At 48.8% G+C, this 18621-nt stretch overlaps 1 protein-coding gene across 1 annotated transcript; it reads left to right on the top strand.

The window, feature by feature from the left end:
- Window positions 1-1750: 1750 nt before the first annotated feature.
- On the top strand, window positions 1751-17669 carry DEF8 (differentially expressed in FDCP 8 homolog). The gene is made up of 11 exons (XM_078869184.1): window positions 1751-2321; window positions 5787-5878; window positions 7286-7435; window positions 8317-8458; window positions 9494-9658; window positions 10357-10484; window positions 10762-10875; window positions 11152-11232; window positions 12983-13123; window positions 13913-14022; window positions 14252-17669. The coding sequence occupies exons 1-11, from the start codon at window positions 2150-2152 to the stop codon at window positions 14493-14495; spliced, it is 1539 nt and encodes a 512-aa protein (XP_078725310.1). The 5' UTR covers window positions 1751-2149; the 3' UTR covers window positions 14496-17669.
- The last annotated feature ends 952 nt before the right edge of the window (window positions 17670-18621 follow it).

Genomic DNA, 18621 nt, shown 5'->3' with positions numbered 1-18621 from the left:
ACCAATGCAGTATAAATGACCACGGTCCTTTACCAATGCAGTATAAATGACCACGTTCCCTTACCAATACAGTATAAATGACCACGGTTCCTTACCAATGCAGTATAATTGACCACGGTCCCTTACCAATGCAGTATAAATGACCACGGTCCCTTACCAATACAGTATAAATGACCACGGTCCCTTACCAATACAGTATAAATAACCACGGTCCCTTACCAATACAGTATAAATTACCACGGTCCCTTACCAATGCAGTATAAATGACCACGGTCCCTTACCAATACAGTATAAATGACCACGGTTCCTTACTAAATCAGTATAAATGACCACGGTCCCTTACCAATGCAATATAAATGACCACGGTCCCTTACCAATGCAGTATAAATGACCACGGTCCCTTACCAATGCAGTGTAAATGACCACGGTCCCTTACCAATGCAGTATAAATGACCACGGTCCCTTGCAAATGCAGTATAAATGACCACGGTCCCTTGCCAATGCAGTATAAATTACCACGGTCCCTTGCCAATGCAGTATAAATGACCACGGTCCCTTGCCAATGCAGTATAAATGACCACGGTCCCTTACCAATGCAGTATAAATGACCACGGTCCCTTACCAATGCAGTGTAAATGACCACGGTCCCTTACCAATGCAGTATAAATGACCACGGTCCCTTGCAAATGCAGTATAAATGACCACGGTCCCTTGCCAATGCAGCATAAATTACCACGGTCCCTTGCCAATGCAGTATAAATGACCACGGTCCCTTGCCAATGCAGTATAAATGACCACGGTCCCTTGCCAATGCAGTATAAATGACCACGGTCCCTTACCAATGCAGTATAAATGACCACGGTCCCTTACCAATGCAGTATAAATGACCACGGTCCCTTACCAATGCATTATAAATGACCACGGTCCCTTACCAATGCAATATAAATGACCACGGTCCCTTACCAATGCAGTATAAATGACCACGGTCCCTTACCAATGCAGTGTAAATGACCACGGTCCCTTACCAATGCAGTATAAATGACCACGGTCCCTTGCAAATGCAGTATAAATGACCACGGTCCCTTGCCAATGCAGTATAAATTACCACGGTCCCTTGCCAATGCAGTATAAATGACCACGGTCCCTTGCCAATGCAGTATAAATGACCACGGTCCCTTACCAATGCAGTATAAATGACCACGGTCCCTTACCAATGCAGTGTAAATGACCACGGTCCCTTACCAATGCAGTATAAATGACCACGGTCCCTTGCAAATGCAGTATAAATGACCACGGTCCCTTGCCAATGCAGTATAAATTACCACGGTCCCTTGCCAATGCAGTATAAATGACCACGGTCCCTTGCCAATGCAGTATAAATGACCACGGTCCCTTACCAATGCAGTATAAATGACCACGGTCCCTTACCAATGCAGTGTAAATGACCACGGTCCCTTACCAATGCAGTATAAATGACCACGGTCCCTTGCAAATGCAGTATAAATGACCACGGTCCCTTGCCAATGCAGCATAAATTACCACGGTCCCTTGCCAATGCAGTATAAATGACCACGGTCCCTTGCCAATGCAGTATAAATGACCACGGTCCCTTACCAATGCAGTATAAATGACCACGGTCCCTTACCAATGCAGTATAAATGACCACGGTCCCTTACCAATGCAGTATAAATGACGACGGTCCCTTACCAATGCAGTATAAATGACCACGGTCCTTTACCAATGCAGTATAAATGACCACGGTCCCTTACCAAGAACTGTGTAAAAATGATCGCAGGCTGCCTTGGCTCATCGGATTTCAGGGTCGAGTTGAACACCGCGATGGCGATTTAATGATCAGGGAGAGGAGGTGGTTGGTGATGGGGTAAAGACGATCACCACCAGCGCTTGTGCCAGGCTAGGTGTACCCTTGCGAAGGGCAGGCACAGATCTACATGCACGGGATGACAGACGCACACGGAAACGGACTAAACGGTCACATGTGCAGACGCACTGACGAGACACGGAGACAAAGTGACACACACACAACATAGACTCCGCGTCGTCGTCGGTTGGGGGGGGGGGGTTGTCGCTTGCCGGAGTGAGCTGTGGGGAGGCGAGGGGCAGTTTAAGGGAAGCGATTTCGCGGATCATGTCTGAAGACTACGAGGGGAAACTCGAGAGGTTCCGAAGGAGCCTCACGAACCCCTTCAACTCATCCACGTCGTCCGGCACCACCACGACCACCACCCTCCACGACGACGACTCCACCACCACCAACAGCGACATGGAGGAGACGGCGGAGGGAGGAGGCCAGTCGCACGGTGACCACCACTGAAGTTTGTGTGTAGAGTGTAGTGTGTGTGTGTGGTTTGTGTGTGTGGTGTGTGTGCCTGTGTGTGTGTAGTATGTAGTGTGTGTAGTGTGTGTGTGTGTTTTGTGTGTAGTAGTGTGTGTGTGTGTTTTGTGTGTAGTAGTATGTAGTGTGTGTGTGTGTGTTTTGTGTGGACAGTAGTAGTATGTAGTGTGTGTGTGGTAGTATGTAGTGTGTGTGTGGTAGTATGTAGTGTGTGTGTTTTGTGTGTAGTAGTATGTAGTGTGTGTGTGTAGTAGTATGTAGTGTGTGTGTGTGGTAGTATGTAGTGTGTGTGTTTTGTGTGTGGTAGTATGTAGTGTGTGTGTGTTTTGTGTGTGTGGTAGTATGTAGTGTGTGTGTGTTTTGTGTGTAGTAGTGTGTGTGTGTGTTTTGTGTGTAGTAGTATGTAGTGTGTGTGTGTTTTGTGTGGACAGTAGTAGTATGTAGTGTGTGTGTGGTAGTATGTAGTGTGTGTGTTTTGTGTGTAGTAGTATGTAGTGTGTGTGTGTAGTAGTATGTAGTGTGTGTGTGTGGTAGTATGTAGTGTGTGTGTTTTGTGTGTAGTAGTATGTAGTGTGTGTGTGTTTTGTGTGTGGTAGTATGTAGTGTGTGTGTTTTGTGTGTAGTAGTATGTAGTGTGTGTGTGTTTTGTGTGTGGTAGTATGTAGTGTGTGTGTTTTGTGTGTAGTAGTATGTAGTGTGTGTGTGTTTTGTGTGTAGTAGTATGTAGTGTGTGTGTGTTTTGTGTGTAGTAGTATGTAGTGTGTGTGTGTTTTGTGTGTAGTAGTATGTAGTGTGTGTGTGTTTTGTGTGTGGTAGTATGTAGTGTGTGTGTTTTGTGTGTGGTAGTATGTAGTGTGTGTGTGTTTTGTGTGTAGTAGTATGTAGTGTGTGTGTGTTTTGTGTGTGGTAGTATGTAGTGTGTGTGTGTTTTGTGTGTAGTAGTATGTAGTGTGTGTGTGTTTTGTGTGTGTAGTAGTATGTAGTGTGTGTGTTTTGTGTGTAGTAGTATGTAGTGTGTGTGTGTTTTGTGTGTGGTAGTATGTAGTGTGTGTGTGTTTTGTGTGTAGGTAGTATGTAGTGTGTGTGTTTTGTGTGTGGTAGTATGTAGTGTGTGTGTTTTGTGTGTGGTAGTATGTAGTGTGTGTGTGTTTTGTGTGTGGTAGTATGTAGTGTGTGTGTGTTTTGTGTGTGGTAGTATGTAGTGTGTGTGTGTTTTGTGTGTGGTAGTATGTAGTGTGTGTGTGTTTTGTGTGTGGTAGTATGTAGTGTGTGTGTGTTTTGTGTGTAGTAGTATGTAGTGTGTGTGTGTTTTGTGTGTGGTAGTGTGTAGTGTGTGTGTGTTTTGTGTGTAGTAGTGTGTGTGTGTGTGTGTTTTGTGTGTGGTAGTATGTAGTGTGTGTGTGTTTTGTGTGTGGTAGTATGTAGTGTGTGTGTGTTTTGTGTGTGGTAGTGTGTAGTGTGTGTGTGTTTTGTGTGTAGTAGTGTGTGTGTGTTTTGTGTGTGGTAGTATGTAGTGTGTGTGTGTTTTGTGTGTGTGGTAGTATGTAGTGTGTGTGTGTTTTGTGTGTAGTAGTGTGTGTGTGTTTTGTGTGTAGTAGTATGTAGTGTGTGTGTGTTTTGTGTGTGTGGTAGTATGTAGTGTGTGTGTGTTTTGTGTGTAGTAGTATGTAGTGTGTGTGTGTTTTGTGTGTGTAGTAGTGTGTGTGTGTTTTGTGTGTGGTAGTATGTAGTGTGTGTGTGTTTTTTGTGTGTAGTAGTGTGTGTGTGTTTTGTGTGTGGTAGTAAGTAGTGTGTGTGTGTTTTGTGTGTGTGGTAGTATGTAGTGTGTGTGTGTTTTGTGTGTGTGGTAGTATGTAGTGTGTGTGTGTTTTGTGTGTGGTAGTATGTAGTGTGTGTGTGTTTTTTGTGTGTAGTAGTGTGTGTGTGTTTTGTGTGTGGTAGTATGTAGTGTGTGTGTGTTTTGTGTGTGTGGTAGTATGTAGTGTGTGTGTGTTTTGTGTGTGTGGTAGTATGTAGTGTGTGTGTGTGTGTTTTGTGTGTAGTAGTATGTAGTGTGTGTGTGTTTTGTGTGTGTGGTAGTATGTAGTGTGTGTGTGTTTTGTGTGTGTGGTAGTGTGTAGTGTGTGTGTGTGTTTTGTGTGTAGTAGTATGTAGTGTGTGTGTGTTTTGTGTGTGTGGTAGTATGTAGTGTGTGTGTGTTTTGTGTGTGTGGTAGTATGTAGTGTGTGTGTGTTTTGTGTGTGTGGTAGTATGTAGTGTGTGTGTGTGTTTTGTGTGTGTGGTAGTATGTAGTGTGTGTGTGTGTGTTTTGTGTGTAGTAGTATGTAGTGTGTGTGTGTTTGTGTTTTGTGTGTAGTAGTGTGTGTGTATTTTGTGTGTGGTAGTATGTAGTGTGTGTGTGTTTTGTGTGTGTGGTAGTATGTAGTGTGTGTGTGTTTTGTGTGTAGTAGTATGTAGTGTGTGTGTGTGTGTTTGTGTGTGGTAGTATGTAGTGTGTGTGTGTGTTTTGTGTGTGTGGTAGTGTGTATTGTGTGTGTGTTTTGTGTGTAGTAGTGTGTGTGTGTTTTGTGTTTTGTGTGTAGTAGTGTGTGTGTGTTTTGTGTGTGTGGTAGTATGTAGTGTGTGTGTGTGTTTTGTGTGTGTGGTAGTATGTAGTGTGTGTGTGTTTTGTGTGTAGTAGTGTGTGTGTGTTTTGTGTGTGTGGTAGTATGTAGTGTGTGTGTGTTTTGTGTGTGTAGTTGTGTGTGTGTGTTTTGTGTGTGTGGTAGTATGTAGTGTGTGTGTGTTTTGTGTGTGTGGTAGTATGTAGTGTGTGTGTGTTTTGTGTGTGTGGTAGTGTGTAGTGTGTGTGTGTTTTGTGTGTAGTAGTGTGTGTGTGTTTTGTGTGTGTGGTAGTGTGTAGTGTGTGTGTGTTTTGTGTGTAGTAGTGTGTGTGTGTTTTGTGTGTGTGGTAGTATGTAGTGTGTGTGTGTTTGTGTGTGTGGTAGTATGTAGTGTGTGTGTGTTTTGTGTGTAGTAGTGTGTGTGTGTTTTGTGTGTGTGGTAGTATGTAGTGTGTGTGTGTGTTTTGTGTGTGTGGTATTATGTAGTGTGTGTGTGTGTTTTGTGTGTGTGGTATTATGTAGTGTGTGTGTGTGTTTTGTGTGTGTGGTATTATGTAGTGTGTGTGTGTTTTGTGTGTGTGGTAGTATGTAGTGTGTGTGTGTTTTGTGTGTAGTAGTATGTAGTGTGTGTGTGTTTTGTGTGTAGTAGTATGTAGTGTGTGTGTGTTTTGTGTGTAGTAGTATGTAGTGTGTGTGTGTTTTGTGTGTGTGGTGTGCTACAAACCCGGTTCAGATAATTGGTTCTGGTGCTTCCCTTAGGTCGACTCAGCCTCACGTCACTTGGTGGTGATTGTGTGGTGTGGCTGATGTTGCTGATGCATTTGCAGGAACCAGCGACTCCGAGTCTCGGGAGACGGAATCGGAGTGGGAGTTGGGGGCGGAACTGGGGCTCACGGAGAATCATTTTCCTCCCCCGCACGTGAGAGCCCCCCCCCCCCCACAGATCCCCCCCCCCCCCCCTTCAGATACCCCACCACCACAGATTTCTCTCCCCCCCCCCCACAGATCCCCCCCCCCCCACAGATACCCCCCCTACAGATACCCCACCCCACAGACTTCTCTCCCCCCCGCAGAAATCCTCCCCCCCCCCCACAGATCCCCCCCCCCTACAGATACCCCACATATTTCTCTCCCCCCCACAGAAATCCCCCCCCCCCCCACACAGATCCCCCCGCTTCAGATACCCCACCCCCACAGATTTTTCTCCCCCCCCCCCCCCACAGATCCCCCCCCCCCCCCTACAGATACCCCACATATTTCTCTCCCCCCCCCCCCCGTGTGGTCGTGAGTGGTAGTGTAGCGGTGATTGCGCTGTGCTACGAATCCGGCGACCCGAGTTCCATTCTCGCTCACGGCCAACACCGGCGTCGATTATCTGAACTGGTCCTGGGCCTCCCCAAAATGCGGCCGGGCTTGGTGCCGGTCACCCACCCCTCGTGTGTCGTGCCAGGTGCTGCTCACTAACAGCACTTCCCCCAACAGTCTGTTAAGGCTATACGGGGGTGTCTTTGTATCTATGTGTGTGTGTCCTGTTTATACAGTATATCCGTGTCTATCTGTGTGTGTATCTCTGTTGTATATGTAGAGACTAATTCGGAGACGCTAAGAGTTGGAGGCACGTCTTTATTAACAAGCACCAACGGGGTGAACACTTTTATAATAATCAGTCCGTCAATGGTCGGCGACGTTACTCAGTCCGGACAGTTGGTAGGCTGCCTGAGACGACGACGACGACAAGAAGGATGGTGAAGAACGACGAGAAGAATGGTGACGGCTTCAGCAGCACAACAGCGATCCCACTCCATACGACAGCCCTGAGGTCCCCTACAGGGGCCCTTCTTTTACTCTCAGTGTGGCCTGGCTCCGCCACCGGACACGCCCCCTTTCTAGAACCTACCAGCGGGTTCTTGGTGTGCCCCTTCTGTGACCTTTCCCCTGGTGTATCACGTGGCCTGCTGACGTCAGGGCTGCCGAAGCTGCATATCCCCTTCCTTGCCAGCAGCCAGCGCTACGCTGCTACATTACTATTATTCTATGCCACTACATATATATAGGGGAGTGGTATCACCAGTGACGACTATCCGGACCGGTCCTGGGCCTCCCCATTGGTCGACTGAGCCTCAAACGAGTACCTGGTGCGGTGTGTAAACATCGGTAGCTAGGGAGACAAAGGCGGCCGGGCGTGGTGTTGGCCACCCACCCCCTCGTGTGCCGTGCCGGCCTTCATATGTGCTGCTTGCTCACGGCACTTGCCCCAACAGTCTGTTCAAGGCCACGTGGGGGATCTTTGTCGGGTATAAATCCGTGTGTATCTGCGTGTGTGCAGGGCCTGGCCCACGTGAGCCGGCTGGAGGAGCTGGAGCACGCCGTGGAGATGTGCAAGGTGTCCGTGCTGGAGGCCTCCGAGTTCTCGGCTCGCCGCGAGCAGGCCCTGGCCAGGCTCGTCCAGCTCCGCATCAAGATCCAGGAGCTCAAGGCACACGGGGGGAGGGGAGGGTGGGGGTGGGGTGGGGGGTGTGGATGTTATCTCCCTCGCCTAGTATGCAGAAGGTCATGGGTTCGATCCTGAGCCCGACGCCTGTATATATGGTGTCTGCGTCTCTCTCTCTTTCCCCGTGGTCACGTGGATTCTTCTACAGCTCCTCTGGTTTTTCACCTTCCCACTTAGTATCTGGCTTCTGCTATGAATTTCCACTTGAGAAGAAGCCACTTCGTTGAGCAATCATTTGTGGCTACATGGCTCAGTGGGGTTTACCTGGTAAATAATAAAAATAGATATTCTTGCTTGTTTCGGTAAAGTCACGCAGAAGGGAAAAAATTTAATAATATAAATATAAAACAATAAAAAATTGTCACGACGTTTCGACTGCAACACAAGCAATCGTCATCAGGTGTGATGATCAGGTGTGATGATGATTGCTTGTGTTGCAGTCGAAACGTCGTGATAATTTTTTATTGTTTTATATTATTTTATTTTTTCCCTTCTACGTGACTTTACCGAAAGATCCAAGAACCAGAATCGATGCAGTCACGAAAGCTTTAAATAAAAATAAATAAAATAGGGTTAGTTTCATTTTAGTTTACTGAACCAGTCAATTGAGCCCTCCACTGGCTCTCTTGCACTCATGTGGACACCTCAGAATCAGTTGTAATGGGAACGCAGTACCTGCCCCTGTGTAGCGTCTTGAGCCACGGTCGCATTCACATGCCACGCTCATCTACATAGTCAATAACGCCCGTTCACAACCCTCCTCTCCCTCATCTTCCCCTCCCACAACCTCTCTACCCCTTCCCTTCTCCCCCACTACCATCCCCCCCTATCTACCCCTTCACCGCTCCCACTCCCCTCCCCATCAGGAGCCAGAGGACGAGGAGCCGGACGTGAAGCTGCTGCTGGATCACCGCTTCCGCAAGCGGCACAGCCGGAGTGTGAAGCACAGCTGCGAGCGTTGCAGCACGCTCATCTGGGGCGTGCTGCAGACCTGGTACACCTGCTCAGGTGAGCGGGCGAAGCCGGCAGAGTCGACTGTCGTGGCCCGCCCGATCAACTGCTCGCCAGCACAGAATCCGCGAACCGCTTACCAGCACCCGCCACGGTTGCGGGGGTTGCGGAGGTTGCGGGGGTTGTGGGGGTTGCGGAGATCACCGTACAATTTCACGGAGGTGGCGGGTTGGCTCGGAGGTCCGAGGCTTGCAGCTGGCACTGCTGAGAGCCTGGATGCCAATCCGGGTTTGAGCCCTGTGGACCCCAGCAACTACAACAGGTTCTCCAGTGCAAGCGAGTTGATGCTCTCAGCCCAGAGACACGTAAACTCGCATAGAGACCTGTAGACTCTTATAGAGACCCGTAAACCTACATATGGACCCATAGACTCCGTAATCGGTGATCCGGGCTGAGACCTTCAACTCGCTGCACTTGAGATCCCAGTTTAATCACAAGCCAGTCTATACAAGTGCCTGCGGGTTGCTATGCGAGTGTGTGTGTGGGTTTTTATGGGAATCTATGGGTCTTTAGATAAATCTATGGGTTTCAATACGAGTCTGTGGGTGTCTATGCGAGTCATTCGTGACCAGAGTTTAACCCAGTTTCAACTCTGGTCAATGCCGGCACGGCGTCTCTGATCACCGAGCCAAACTGCCACCCTTAATATTCATGCGTATAATTGTGTTTTTCGATTTAAAGCTTTCGTGACTGCAGGGATTCATCTTCTTGGTTCTTTTGGTAAAGTCACGTAGAAGGGAAATAATAAAATAAAACATAATAAGATAATTCTCACGACGTTTCGGCCACAACGCAAGCAGCCGTCCTCAGGTGAAGACCAGGTCTGTCGGGGAGACAAGTCCTGGGCCTCCCCGACAGACCTGGTCTTCACCTGAGCACGGCTGCTTGCGTTGTGGCCGAAACGTCGTGAGAATTATCTTATTATGTTTTATTTTATTATTTCCATTCTACGTGACTTTACCGAAAGAAACAAGAAGGCGTATAATTGTGTCTGTATCAACACAAGTATATAACACACGTCTCCTGCCACAGGCTGCCACTTCAACTGCCACAGCCGATGCCTGGACTCCATTGTCAAGCGCTGCGTGAGGGTGAAGGTTAGCCACCAGTCTGAGTTTGAGCTCCGCATTTGCCCGGAGCAGGGCCTGGACCGCCAAGGCTTCTGCTGTGCCGAGTGCCGTACGCCCATTGCCATGGGTGAGCTTCCACCCCCCCCCCCTCTCTCTTCCTTACCCTAGCCGGCTGCCTGCCTGGCCCCTTCTTCGAGTCCAGGACCAAGACGGTCTCACTCTCTCTCTCTCCCTCCCTCTCGCTCTCCTCTGCCTGTGACTGGCTGCGTCATGTGCATGTATGTTGAACTTTGCGCCGTACGTAGCCGACCGTGCTAATCGGAGGTGCGGGGGAAGGCCATCTTAGCCTCAATTGAGTACCTGGTACGATGTGTAAAAAAAACATTGCCTCTAGGGAGACAAAGGCGGCCGGGCGTGGTGCTGGCCACCGACCCCCCTCATGTGCCGTGCCGGCCTTCATAGGTGCTGCTTGCTAACAGCGTTGGTCCCAACAGTCTAAGACTATAGGGAGGATCTTTGTCTCTGTGCATATTGTGAGATGCGGTAGCGAAGTGGTTAGCACAATCCACTCCGAACCTGGCGACCCAAGCCAACGTCAATGAAAAATATCTGAACCAGTCCTGGGCCTCCCCTAAGTCGACTCAGCTTCAAATAAGTATTTGGCGCGGTGTGTAAGCATTACCACTGCGATAGCGTGGTGCTGGCCACCCCCCCCCCCCCCCAGTGTGTAATGCCGGCCTTCATTGGCACTGGCTGACATCACTTGTCCCAACAGACTGCTAAAGGCTACCTGGGGTATCTTTGTCTCTGTGTGTGTGGGTGCAGGCCTGGTAGCCAATGAGGCCCGTCTGTGCGATTACTCTGGCCGCTACTACTGCCCCAACTGCCACTGGAACGACGCGATGGTCATCCCAGCACGGGCCCTGCATAACTGGGACTTTGAATCTCAGAAGGTGAGGACGGCCAGAGGTGAAGGGGGTGGGGAGGAGGGGGGGGTGCAGGTCAGGTGTGGTGCCCAGGGGAGGGAGTCCCCCCCCTCTTCACTGGGTGGATGAAGCCCAAGAGAGCGCTGAGTGACAAATGTAAGTTATATGAATGTTCTAGAAGGGCTCGAGCGCTGAGCGAATGACAAATGTAAGTTCTATCGATGTTCTAGAAGGGCTAGAGCGGCGAGCGAGTTGTGTGTGTGTGTGCATTTGCATGCGTTTGCGTGACGCCGCTGTGGTCCAGGTTTGCCGGTCGAGTCTGCGCTTCCTGACGCTCATGCAGGGCCGCCCGGTGCTCAACGTGAGGCACATCAACCCGTTGCTCTTCAAGCACGTGGAGGAACTGGCGCAGATCAAGGTGAGCCGTCGGTGAGGCGCGGGGATAGTTGGGGACGGTTTGTGCAAATTTGGCTCGGGGGGGGGGGGGGGGCGGGGGGTAGGCGGTCAAGCAGTGCCAGGGGTGGGGCTAGCGATGCGGTTACTTCGAGTGATCGATGCCAGGGCTGGCTCGGCACGGCTCTGTTCTGCAGTGGGAAATAAATATAGCCACCACCACTTCTAAAAATATAACCACCACCACTTCTATAAATCTTCTCTAAACCCACCTCCTCCTCTTCCTGTGTGCGGACAACAGAAGCTGCGATCGGACATCCTGAAGATGAAGCCGTACCTCGTCACCTGCACAGACGCGCTGGAGTCCAGAATTCTCCTTGAGGTCGGTACCAGTGGTTGCCCAAGTTATTTTGTTTCGGGGTCCCCCCCCAAATTCAGTTTGAAGGCACTGCCGCCACATTGGTGCAACGGTCAGCAGAGCGTCGGGCCTGCGATCCAGAGGTGGTGGCCGGTTCGATTCCATCTCCTGACGCGGCAGTTGAAAGGACGGTGCAAGTTGGTTATTATTTGCCCTTTTTCGGAAGTGACGTGGCCACAAATGATGGCTCAACGAGCGGTGGCTTATGTGGAAATTTCTCGCAACCAAATACTCGAAACGCATGATGTTGATTCTAAATGTGGAGGGGGAAAAAAACGGAGAACCCGGAGAAAAATCTGCGTGACCACTGGGAGTGAGAGACACACAAACTCCAAATATACAGCAGGCGTCGCCAGGGTCTGGGTCAAACCCACGACCTCCTGTACACCAGGCGAGGGAGTTAACCCCCTACCCCCCACCCCTGCCACCTCTTTCCACCCAACAGTAGCAATGGATGCATCGCAGTGAATTGATCGGCAGGTCGCGTGTGGGTTTGGTAAAGCACGAGTACTTCCATCGTGTACTCCCGTAACACAGCAGACGCTCGTTCATTGGACTCGCTTGCTCTGCCATTGCTCGTGCCACTGCTGGGAGAACGGCTTCCACCATAAACCATCATCCACATGAACTCCGGTCATCCTCGCAGCAGCAGCAGCAGCAGCAGCAGCGGATTTTGACTTAAGCCATCGAAAAAAAGGCGGCCACCGTGTCGCGCGCTTTCAGATGCACTTGTGTGGCCGTCTGGAACGCTCTTCTGATATTCGGAAGCCACTGGAGCTGTGCACTTTTGAATGATCTGGATTGAAAACTCATTTCTTTAGAACTGATTTTTGTGCTTAGTTTGTTGTCCTTCCCTCCCCCCGCGCCTCCGAATAGCACGGTTGGCTATGTATGGTGCAAAAGAAGTTCAACCTGTATATGTTCTTTCAACTGCCGCACCGGGAAATCAAATGCAAATGCGGACCCACTGGAGTGCGCTTCTGGTGTGCTCACCACGGCATCACGGTGGCGTCTGCAAGCTTGCAATTAATCTACTTTGTAAATGTTGTTCTTCTGGAGGCCTCATTCATTGGATCTAATTGATAGCTTGTAATGTATCTCTTGTATGTACACTACGGTATGTAGCTTTTTTTTTCTGGAGGCACTGTCACTGAATCGCATTGGCAGCTTGTAATTCGTTTTCCCTGCTCACAGGAGGCTCTCTCATTGGACCTGACTTAGCAGCTTGCAATGATTTGTCATTGTCTACTTTTACTGGTAGGAACCTCCTGGTTACACTAGCCCGCAGGGGATTATTGTGTCCGTCCGTCGTGCAGGGAGGGGCAGGGTGGGGAGGGGTGGGGAGGGTGGGGAGGGTTTGGGTGGGGAGGGTGGGGAGGGGTTGGGTGGGGAGGGTGGGGACGGGCTGGGTGGGGAGGGTGGGGCTGAGTGGGGGGTGGGAGGGGTGGGGCTGGGTGGGGAGGGGCTGGTCACCCCGTGGTGCCCTTATAAAACTCAACGTTTAACCTACTCACGCCGGCTTATGCCCGCCCTCACAGTCGGGCATATTTTCGGAATACACCATGCCGCCGTTGACCCTGGACATTGACTGAGCAACCCAACGTTCCTACCAGCTCCCTCCGCAGGAATGTGTTTTGGAGGCTCTCTCGTTGGACCAGTTTGGCGGCTTGTAATGACTATTCTTGTTCTTGCTGCTGCTGCTGCTTGTCCCCAGCTGCAGGAGAGGCAGCACTTCGTGGAGAATGTGGACATGTACTCCATGCAGGACCTCATCGACGTGGTCTTGGGGCGGTTGAGCTCCACCCTCACAGACGTCCACACGACCTTCGCCAAGCACATCAAACTCGACTGCCAGGTGCACACACGCACACTTGGGTGTATGGGGCCGTCCATAAATGATGTCACGCACCTGGGGGGGCGGGGGGTGGGGGTCGGACATTTGTGACGATGCGTGACGAGGGGGGGGGGGTGTTTGAGAAATGTGACCTCTCATCAAAATGCGCAACTTTAAATAAATATAGACAACGCGTTCTACTTAATTAAATAGACTTTTTGATAAATGTTTTCTCCTACAACATCAGAGTGCAGCGCCACATTAAATACGCACTACAATGACAATAGTTTAAAGCGATTTTTTTTTTTTGGGGGGGGGGGGCAGAGCTTTGTGACATCATTTTTGAGGGGGGTTTGACTTCTTGTGACGCCATGTGACGGGGGGGGGGGGGTAAAAATCGTCCAAAATCGCGTGACGTCATTTATGGACGGCCCCGAAATACACACACACACGTTAATGTACAACACACACAACGGCAAAACACAACGGCCGCTGTTCAGCGCTCGGTGGAGGTGACGTCACCCTGGCGCTCGTGCCAGGTTAGGGGCACGTTGAGGCGAGTAGGAGGAGGTCACGTGAGAGATCCAGGTCAGATGGGTTGACTGACTCCGATGACGGGCAGATGCGCCACCCGTGCTCCCCACTGTTCCAACTATGATGCGCTCCATTTTGAGCGTTGCTCCTCCATCCCCCCAGTTTTGTTGGAGGGCGACTGCCTCCAACTGCCCAGGAGCCATCCTTCACACTAGCTGACACACACCCGCACTTTCTCGCTCTCTCTCGCTCCCTCTCACACTCTCTCTTTCTCAGCGATGCCAGGCCAAAGGCTTCATCTGTGAGCTCTGCCGCCAGGGGGAGGCGCTCTTTGCATTCGACAACCACACGGCCGTGTGTCCCAACTGCTCGGCTGTTTTCCACAGGTCAGCAGCATCACCATCATCAGCAGCACCATCAGCAGCACCAGCATCATCGTAATCCACAGCACCATGATCATCATTGTCGTCATTAGCAGCAGTATCGTAATCATCGGGGAGGCTTTCATCCAGCAGCGGATATATCACAACAATGACAATGATGGTGGGTAATTGTGACGATGGTGAAGACGGCGAAGACGATGATTAGTGTGAGCGTGTTTGTCTGTTGCTGCAGGGACTGTTACTATGACAACGCCACTGTGTGCTCCAAGTGCCGGCGCTTAGAGGCGCGGAAGAAATCCCTGCAGCATGCCCCACGCGGTGGGGGGGAGGGGACCCCAGGGGAGGGGGCCCCTCGAGATGGTGGGGGGGAGGGGGCCCTAAGCGGTGACAAGGAGGAGGGCCCGTGCGACGCAGAGGTTGGTGACGAGGATGGCGATGATGACGACCTTGACAACGAAGTTGACGACACACGATGACAGCCAATCACGTGCAAGCGGTCTTGTATGTAAGCCAATTACAGGGGAGCAGTCTAAAACAATTGACCAATCTTGAGCGGGAATCAAAAGGGTTTGACCAATCACGTTTGAGTGTAAATTACTGAACAATCACGGGCGGAATGCAATTTCCCAATCGCGAGCGAGCGGTCTATGCATTTTGATGAATCGCAAGCTCGCCAGTCGTGGACTATTCACTCTTCCTTCACCTCGTTGACATTTCCCCACTCGGGAAGTTTTAAACTCGCCGTCGGACAGCCCAGGAGATGCAGCGTAGTCTCTACAAGATGCGAGTTCCCGAATTGAAGACGACCTTCACCAGCACGCAGCACTTCCCGTCATGTGAAAATTCACAGCACTGTATTTAACAAACACAATCCATTCTCTTGCACCCCAGTGGTACGTGTCCAACGTTATCCCAACGTTGGCTTGTGGTCGGAACTGTTGGCCCCTAACGTTCCATGTTTTACTGGGATGTCGTCTCACTAGCGGGACGACATTCGATTGTCCTGATTGAGGATCGCGATCCAATTCAAGAATCGGTTCCTTGTCTCATTTGTATTGTTTCTCGAAGGATTTCTCTTTTTTGACGATTGCACAGTTTTTTTGTTCAGTCCGCTAGCCTAATGGAATCGTTACGGCTTGTAGAGTCCTGTGGCGACAGTTTTACGTTGAGTGAACTGCACTTTAAATGTTTTTAAATGAATCTTTGTTCGTACCTGGAAGTTCAGCAAAGCACAAAATCAATACAATCAAAATGTGAAATGCAATTACGAATATACAGTAGACTCTCGAATATCTGCACTGATAGGGAGGATGGCCGTGGATAATTCAAAAATATCCATTTTCCGCGGATCTCTATGCCAATAACCACTAATATAGGTATAAATTATAATTTCGTAAATTAAATGTCACAAAATAAATGATGGGATACATCCCTCAATGAAGCGCAACTGACGATTTCGTTTCTTATTATTTTGTTTTAGAACGAATACTAACAATCGACCGATCAGTGGCGTGCCGAGTGATAACACTTTCTTGCTTCCGCGCAGAAGACTACCCACTAAGTGGATAGCAGAGCCACACCAATCAAAATCAGACTCCGCTGTTGTAAAGATATGCAACTATTGTACTGTAGCGGCAATCGCGTGGATTTCAGATTAACCGGCGCACACACATTTGTTCGTTTTAAGAACGGGACTTGTGATAACCATTTTCAAGAAGAACAATGTTTCACTGTTTTTAGATTCGTACTCTTTGGTTTCCTTCGGTAAAGCATGTCAATGTCAGAGAGCCGGGCGCTAATCTTCTCATTGGCACGCCTCCGGTGGTTGGGCCGTCTCACATTGACATGGTAATCTCTCACATGTACAGCTTCAAATCAAGATTGACGTATAAATTTCTTCTCTAGTTCCGCCCACTTTTACCCTTGGGTTGAGCCCACCAAAAATCCTATATAAACTCTTGTTGCAGCAGCTGTTTCTCCTACGTCAGCAGTCCTCCTGCTGTGTTTGTTTGACACCTGATGACGGTTGCTTGTGTTGCGATTGAAACGTCGTGATCTATTATTTGTGACTTTACCGAAAGAACTAAAGAGTGGATTCCTGCAGTCGCGAAAGCTTCAAATCAAGATTGTTTTTAGATTATTTGGGCTTAATCGAAATTCTATGAGTTATTAATGTACGTCAATCTCAGGTGCTCGGTAATCCGCAAATCGGATAAACTGCATGCGGATGATCAAAGGTGTCTACTGTATATGGAAAACTGATCCCGCAGTAATCGGCAAGAAAATTAATATCGTATCGTGGAAAACCTGGTGATAAGTGATGTTCAGCGGGGTCACCAATAACGATGCAAACCCACATCACATGATATCTGGTGCTGAAATGAATTTGGCCAAAGTCCAGCTCTTGAGAGTGAAAATATCGGTTTGACATGCATGCGACTTACCTCCCTCTCGTATGTACAGCAAGTGAGATAGTGCTGCCCTCTACTGCGTAGACCAGAGGTCGCCTTTAAGAAGGGCTCTCCGAGGTGGCTCTGTGATATCCACTTCCGTGACTTGTTTCTAGCACAGAGGAGGGGTCGCGCATTGCTCTCTGCAGGAGAGTTTCTGAACGGATTCTTCATGTCGTGACGACGCGAGGCCGAAATGATAAAATAAAACTAAATTAAATATCACTCCGTAAAACTCGTAGGCTTTCGCGACCAATATCCACAAGATATTTTCTTTGGGTTCGATCGCGTAAAATATAAATGTGTCGTTAACCTCGCCACCACCCAACACAGGCAGTTAAAAAGGTTTGTCAGATAAACAAAATATGTCAACCCTGGTGGTAATAAGTGGTGTTCAGGCAGGTCACCAATGACTGTGCAAACCCACATCCCAATACATTTGGTGCCGCAATGAAATTTTGCTAAAGTCCAGCTCTTGAGAATGAAAATATATAAAACCAACCAAAAAAATATCACTCACTAAAACGATAAATAAATCGAGATTATTCGCTCCAAATCTCTTGAGAGCCGACAAGCAACTTGTATACCTGGGAAATATTGTCTGTGCTTTCGTCTTGACTGATGTTTTCTTACAAAGCCACGAAGCCAGTGGTTCCCAACATCCCCGCGTAGCCCCTAATACACCCTCAACCGTTCACCTAACAGCACCCACACAGCACTAACGATAATTAAATTATGCACATTTAAATAATTTAACAAACGCAACTAAATATTTACGCTTTAATGTGTTTTATTTTTAAATGCTACCGTTCACTTTAATTATAAGACTGATGATGAAGATGATTTCAACTTGTAAACGCGCCGCACAGTATTTCTCTCGCAGAGAGAGAGTGAGGGAGGAATCGCAGACGAGGACTGTAACGTGGAGTGGGAGTTTCTGCGTTCCACATGGAAGGCAAACCCACGTTGACGATGGATTTGTCCAAACATTCTAGTGTGACAGGGGACCCTCCGAACACAAGTCTCGTCACTCGCGGAAGCTCTTTTGAGTAATATCGTAGCACTGTTATTTGTATTATTATTATTTGAATTAAGTTAACTTGCAATTAGTACAACGTGAGCTTAAGACACGTACGAAATTATTATGGTTCGATGGCCAATGCAGCCTTTGTCTTTGTCCGAATAAAGAAGTCAAGTCACCGAGCTGGAGTCGGAGCGATTGTTTGTTTGGGCGCCACGGTGGCTCGGAGATGTTAACTACCTCGCCTGGTATACTGGAGGTCGTGTGTTCGATTCTGACCCTGACGCATGCTGCTGTATATTTTGAGTTTAAAGTATTGTAATGCTTAACATTTCCACATGATAATCCACTTCATTGAGTCATCGTTTGTAGCCAGGTTGCTTCTGAACACGAGCTATATAGTTCAGTGGGCCTTATCTGGTAAAATAGAAAAAGTTTGAGGATAATACGTCGTTAACTAAAGATGTCTCTGTCTGCTGGCCGTCTGGGTGGAGGGGCAGCTATTCCGTTGCCATGATATTCGACTGCTGGTGGAGATGATGCTTTAATTTCAGTCGTTCCGATAATTATTTTGACACCCACTAACATCCATGCCCCGCCCAATACAATTGCTTATCACGGACAGACGTGCTTTGCACTATAGTGGTAGTAGTAGTGCCTTGCGCCAACAATCCCTACTCCAAGCCAGCAGAAGCAGCGTTCCGTAATTATGAAGATCTTAAACTGAGAGCTCATTTTATCTCCTCGTACGAAATGTTTGCGAGAAAAATATATACAGTATGTTGAACTTATTTCGCGCCGTACGTAGCCAACCGTGCTAATTGGAGGTGCGGGTGAAGGAGACCAAACTAAACACAATAAACTCCTTTTAAAAGTTTTTTTTTTTTTAAACAACGGTTTTATTAACAACTTCGTTTAACTCGCGGTCGAGAAGTACGCCAATGGCACCTGAGACACGTGGCACCTGCTTTTTGTGCGAGCCGATTCCACAGTTTAGGAACCTCGGTGTTTTTGACCTACACAAATATATATAAATAATAAGGCGTCCATACAAAATGTAAATTGCTTTAAAGTAGCGAAGTAATTGATTAATTGATGCCGATTTTCATACAGGCATGCATTGTCACCGGA

The sequence above is a fragment of the Lampetra fluviatilis genome, chromosome 27 (assembly GCF_964198595.1).
Source record: "Lampetra fluviatilis chromosome 27, kcLamFluv1.1, whole genome shotgun sequence".
In the NCBI taxonomy this organism is placed as follows: domain Eukaryota; kingdom Metazoa; phylum Chordata; class Hyperoartia; order Petromyzontiformes; family Petromyzontidae; genus Lampetra; species Lampetra fluviatilis.
Note: the sequence above shows the minus strand (reverse complement) of the source record. Positions and strands in the feature narration are given on the sequence as shown.

Excerpts from the sequence above, each read along its gene's own strand:
- DEF8 (XM_078869184.1), top strand. The coding sequence starts at position 2,150 with ATGTCTGAAGACTACGAGGGGAAACTCGAGAGGTTCCGAAGGAGCCTC. Across the intron at positions 13,124-13,912 it reads ACATCAAACTCGACTGCCAG|CGATGCCAGGCCAAAGGCTT; the intron begins GTGCACACACGC and ends TCTCTTTCTCAG. Across the intron at positions 14,023-14,251 it reads TGCTCGGCTGTTTTCCACAG|GGACTGTTACTATGACAACG; the intron begins GTCAGCAGCATC and ends CTGTTGCTGCAG.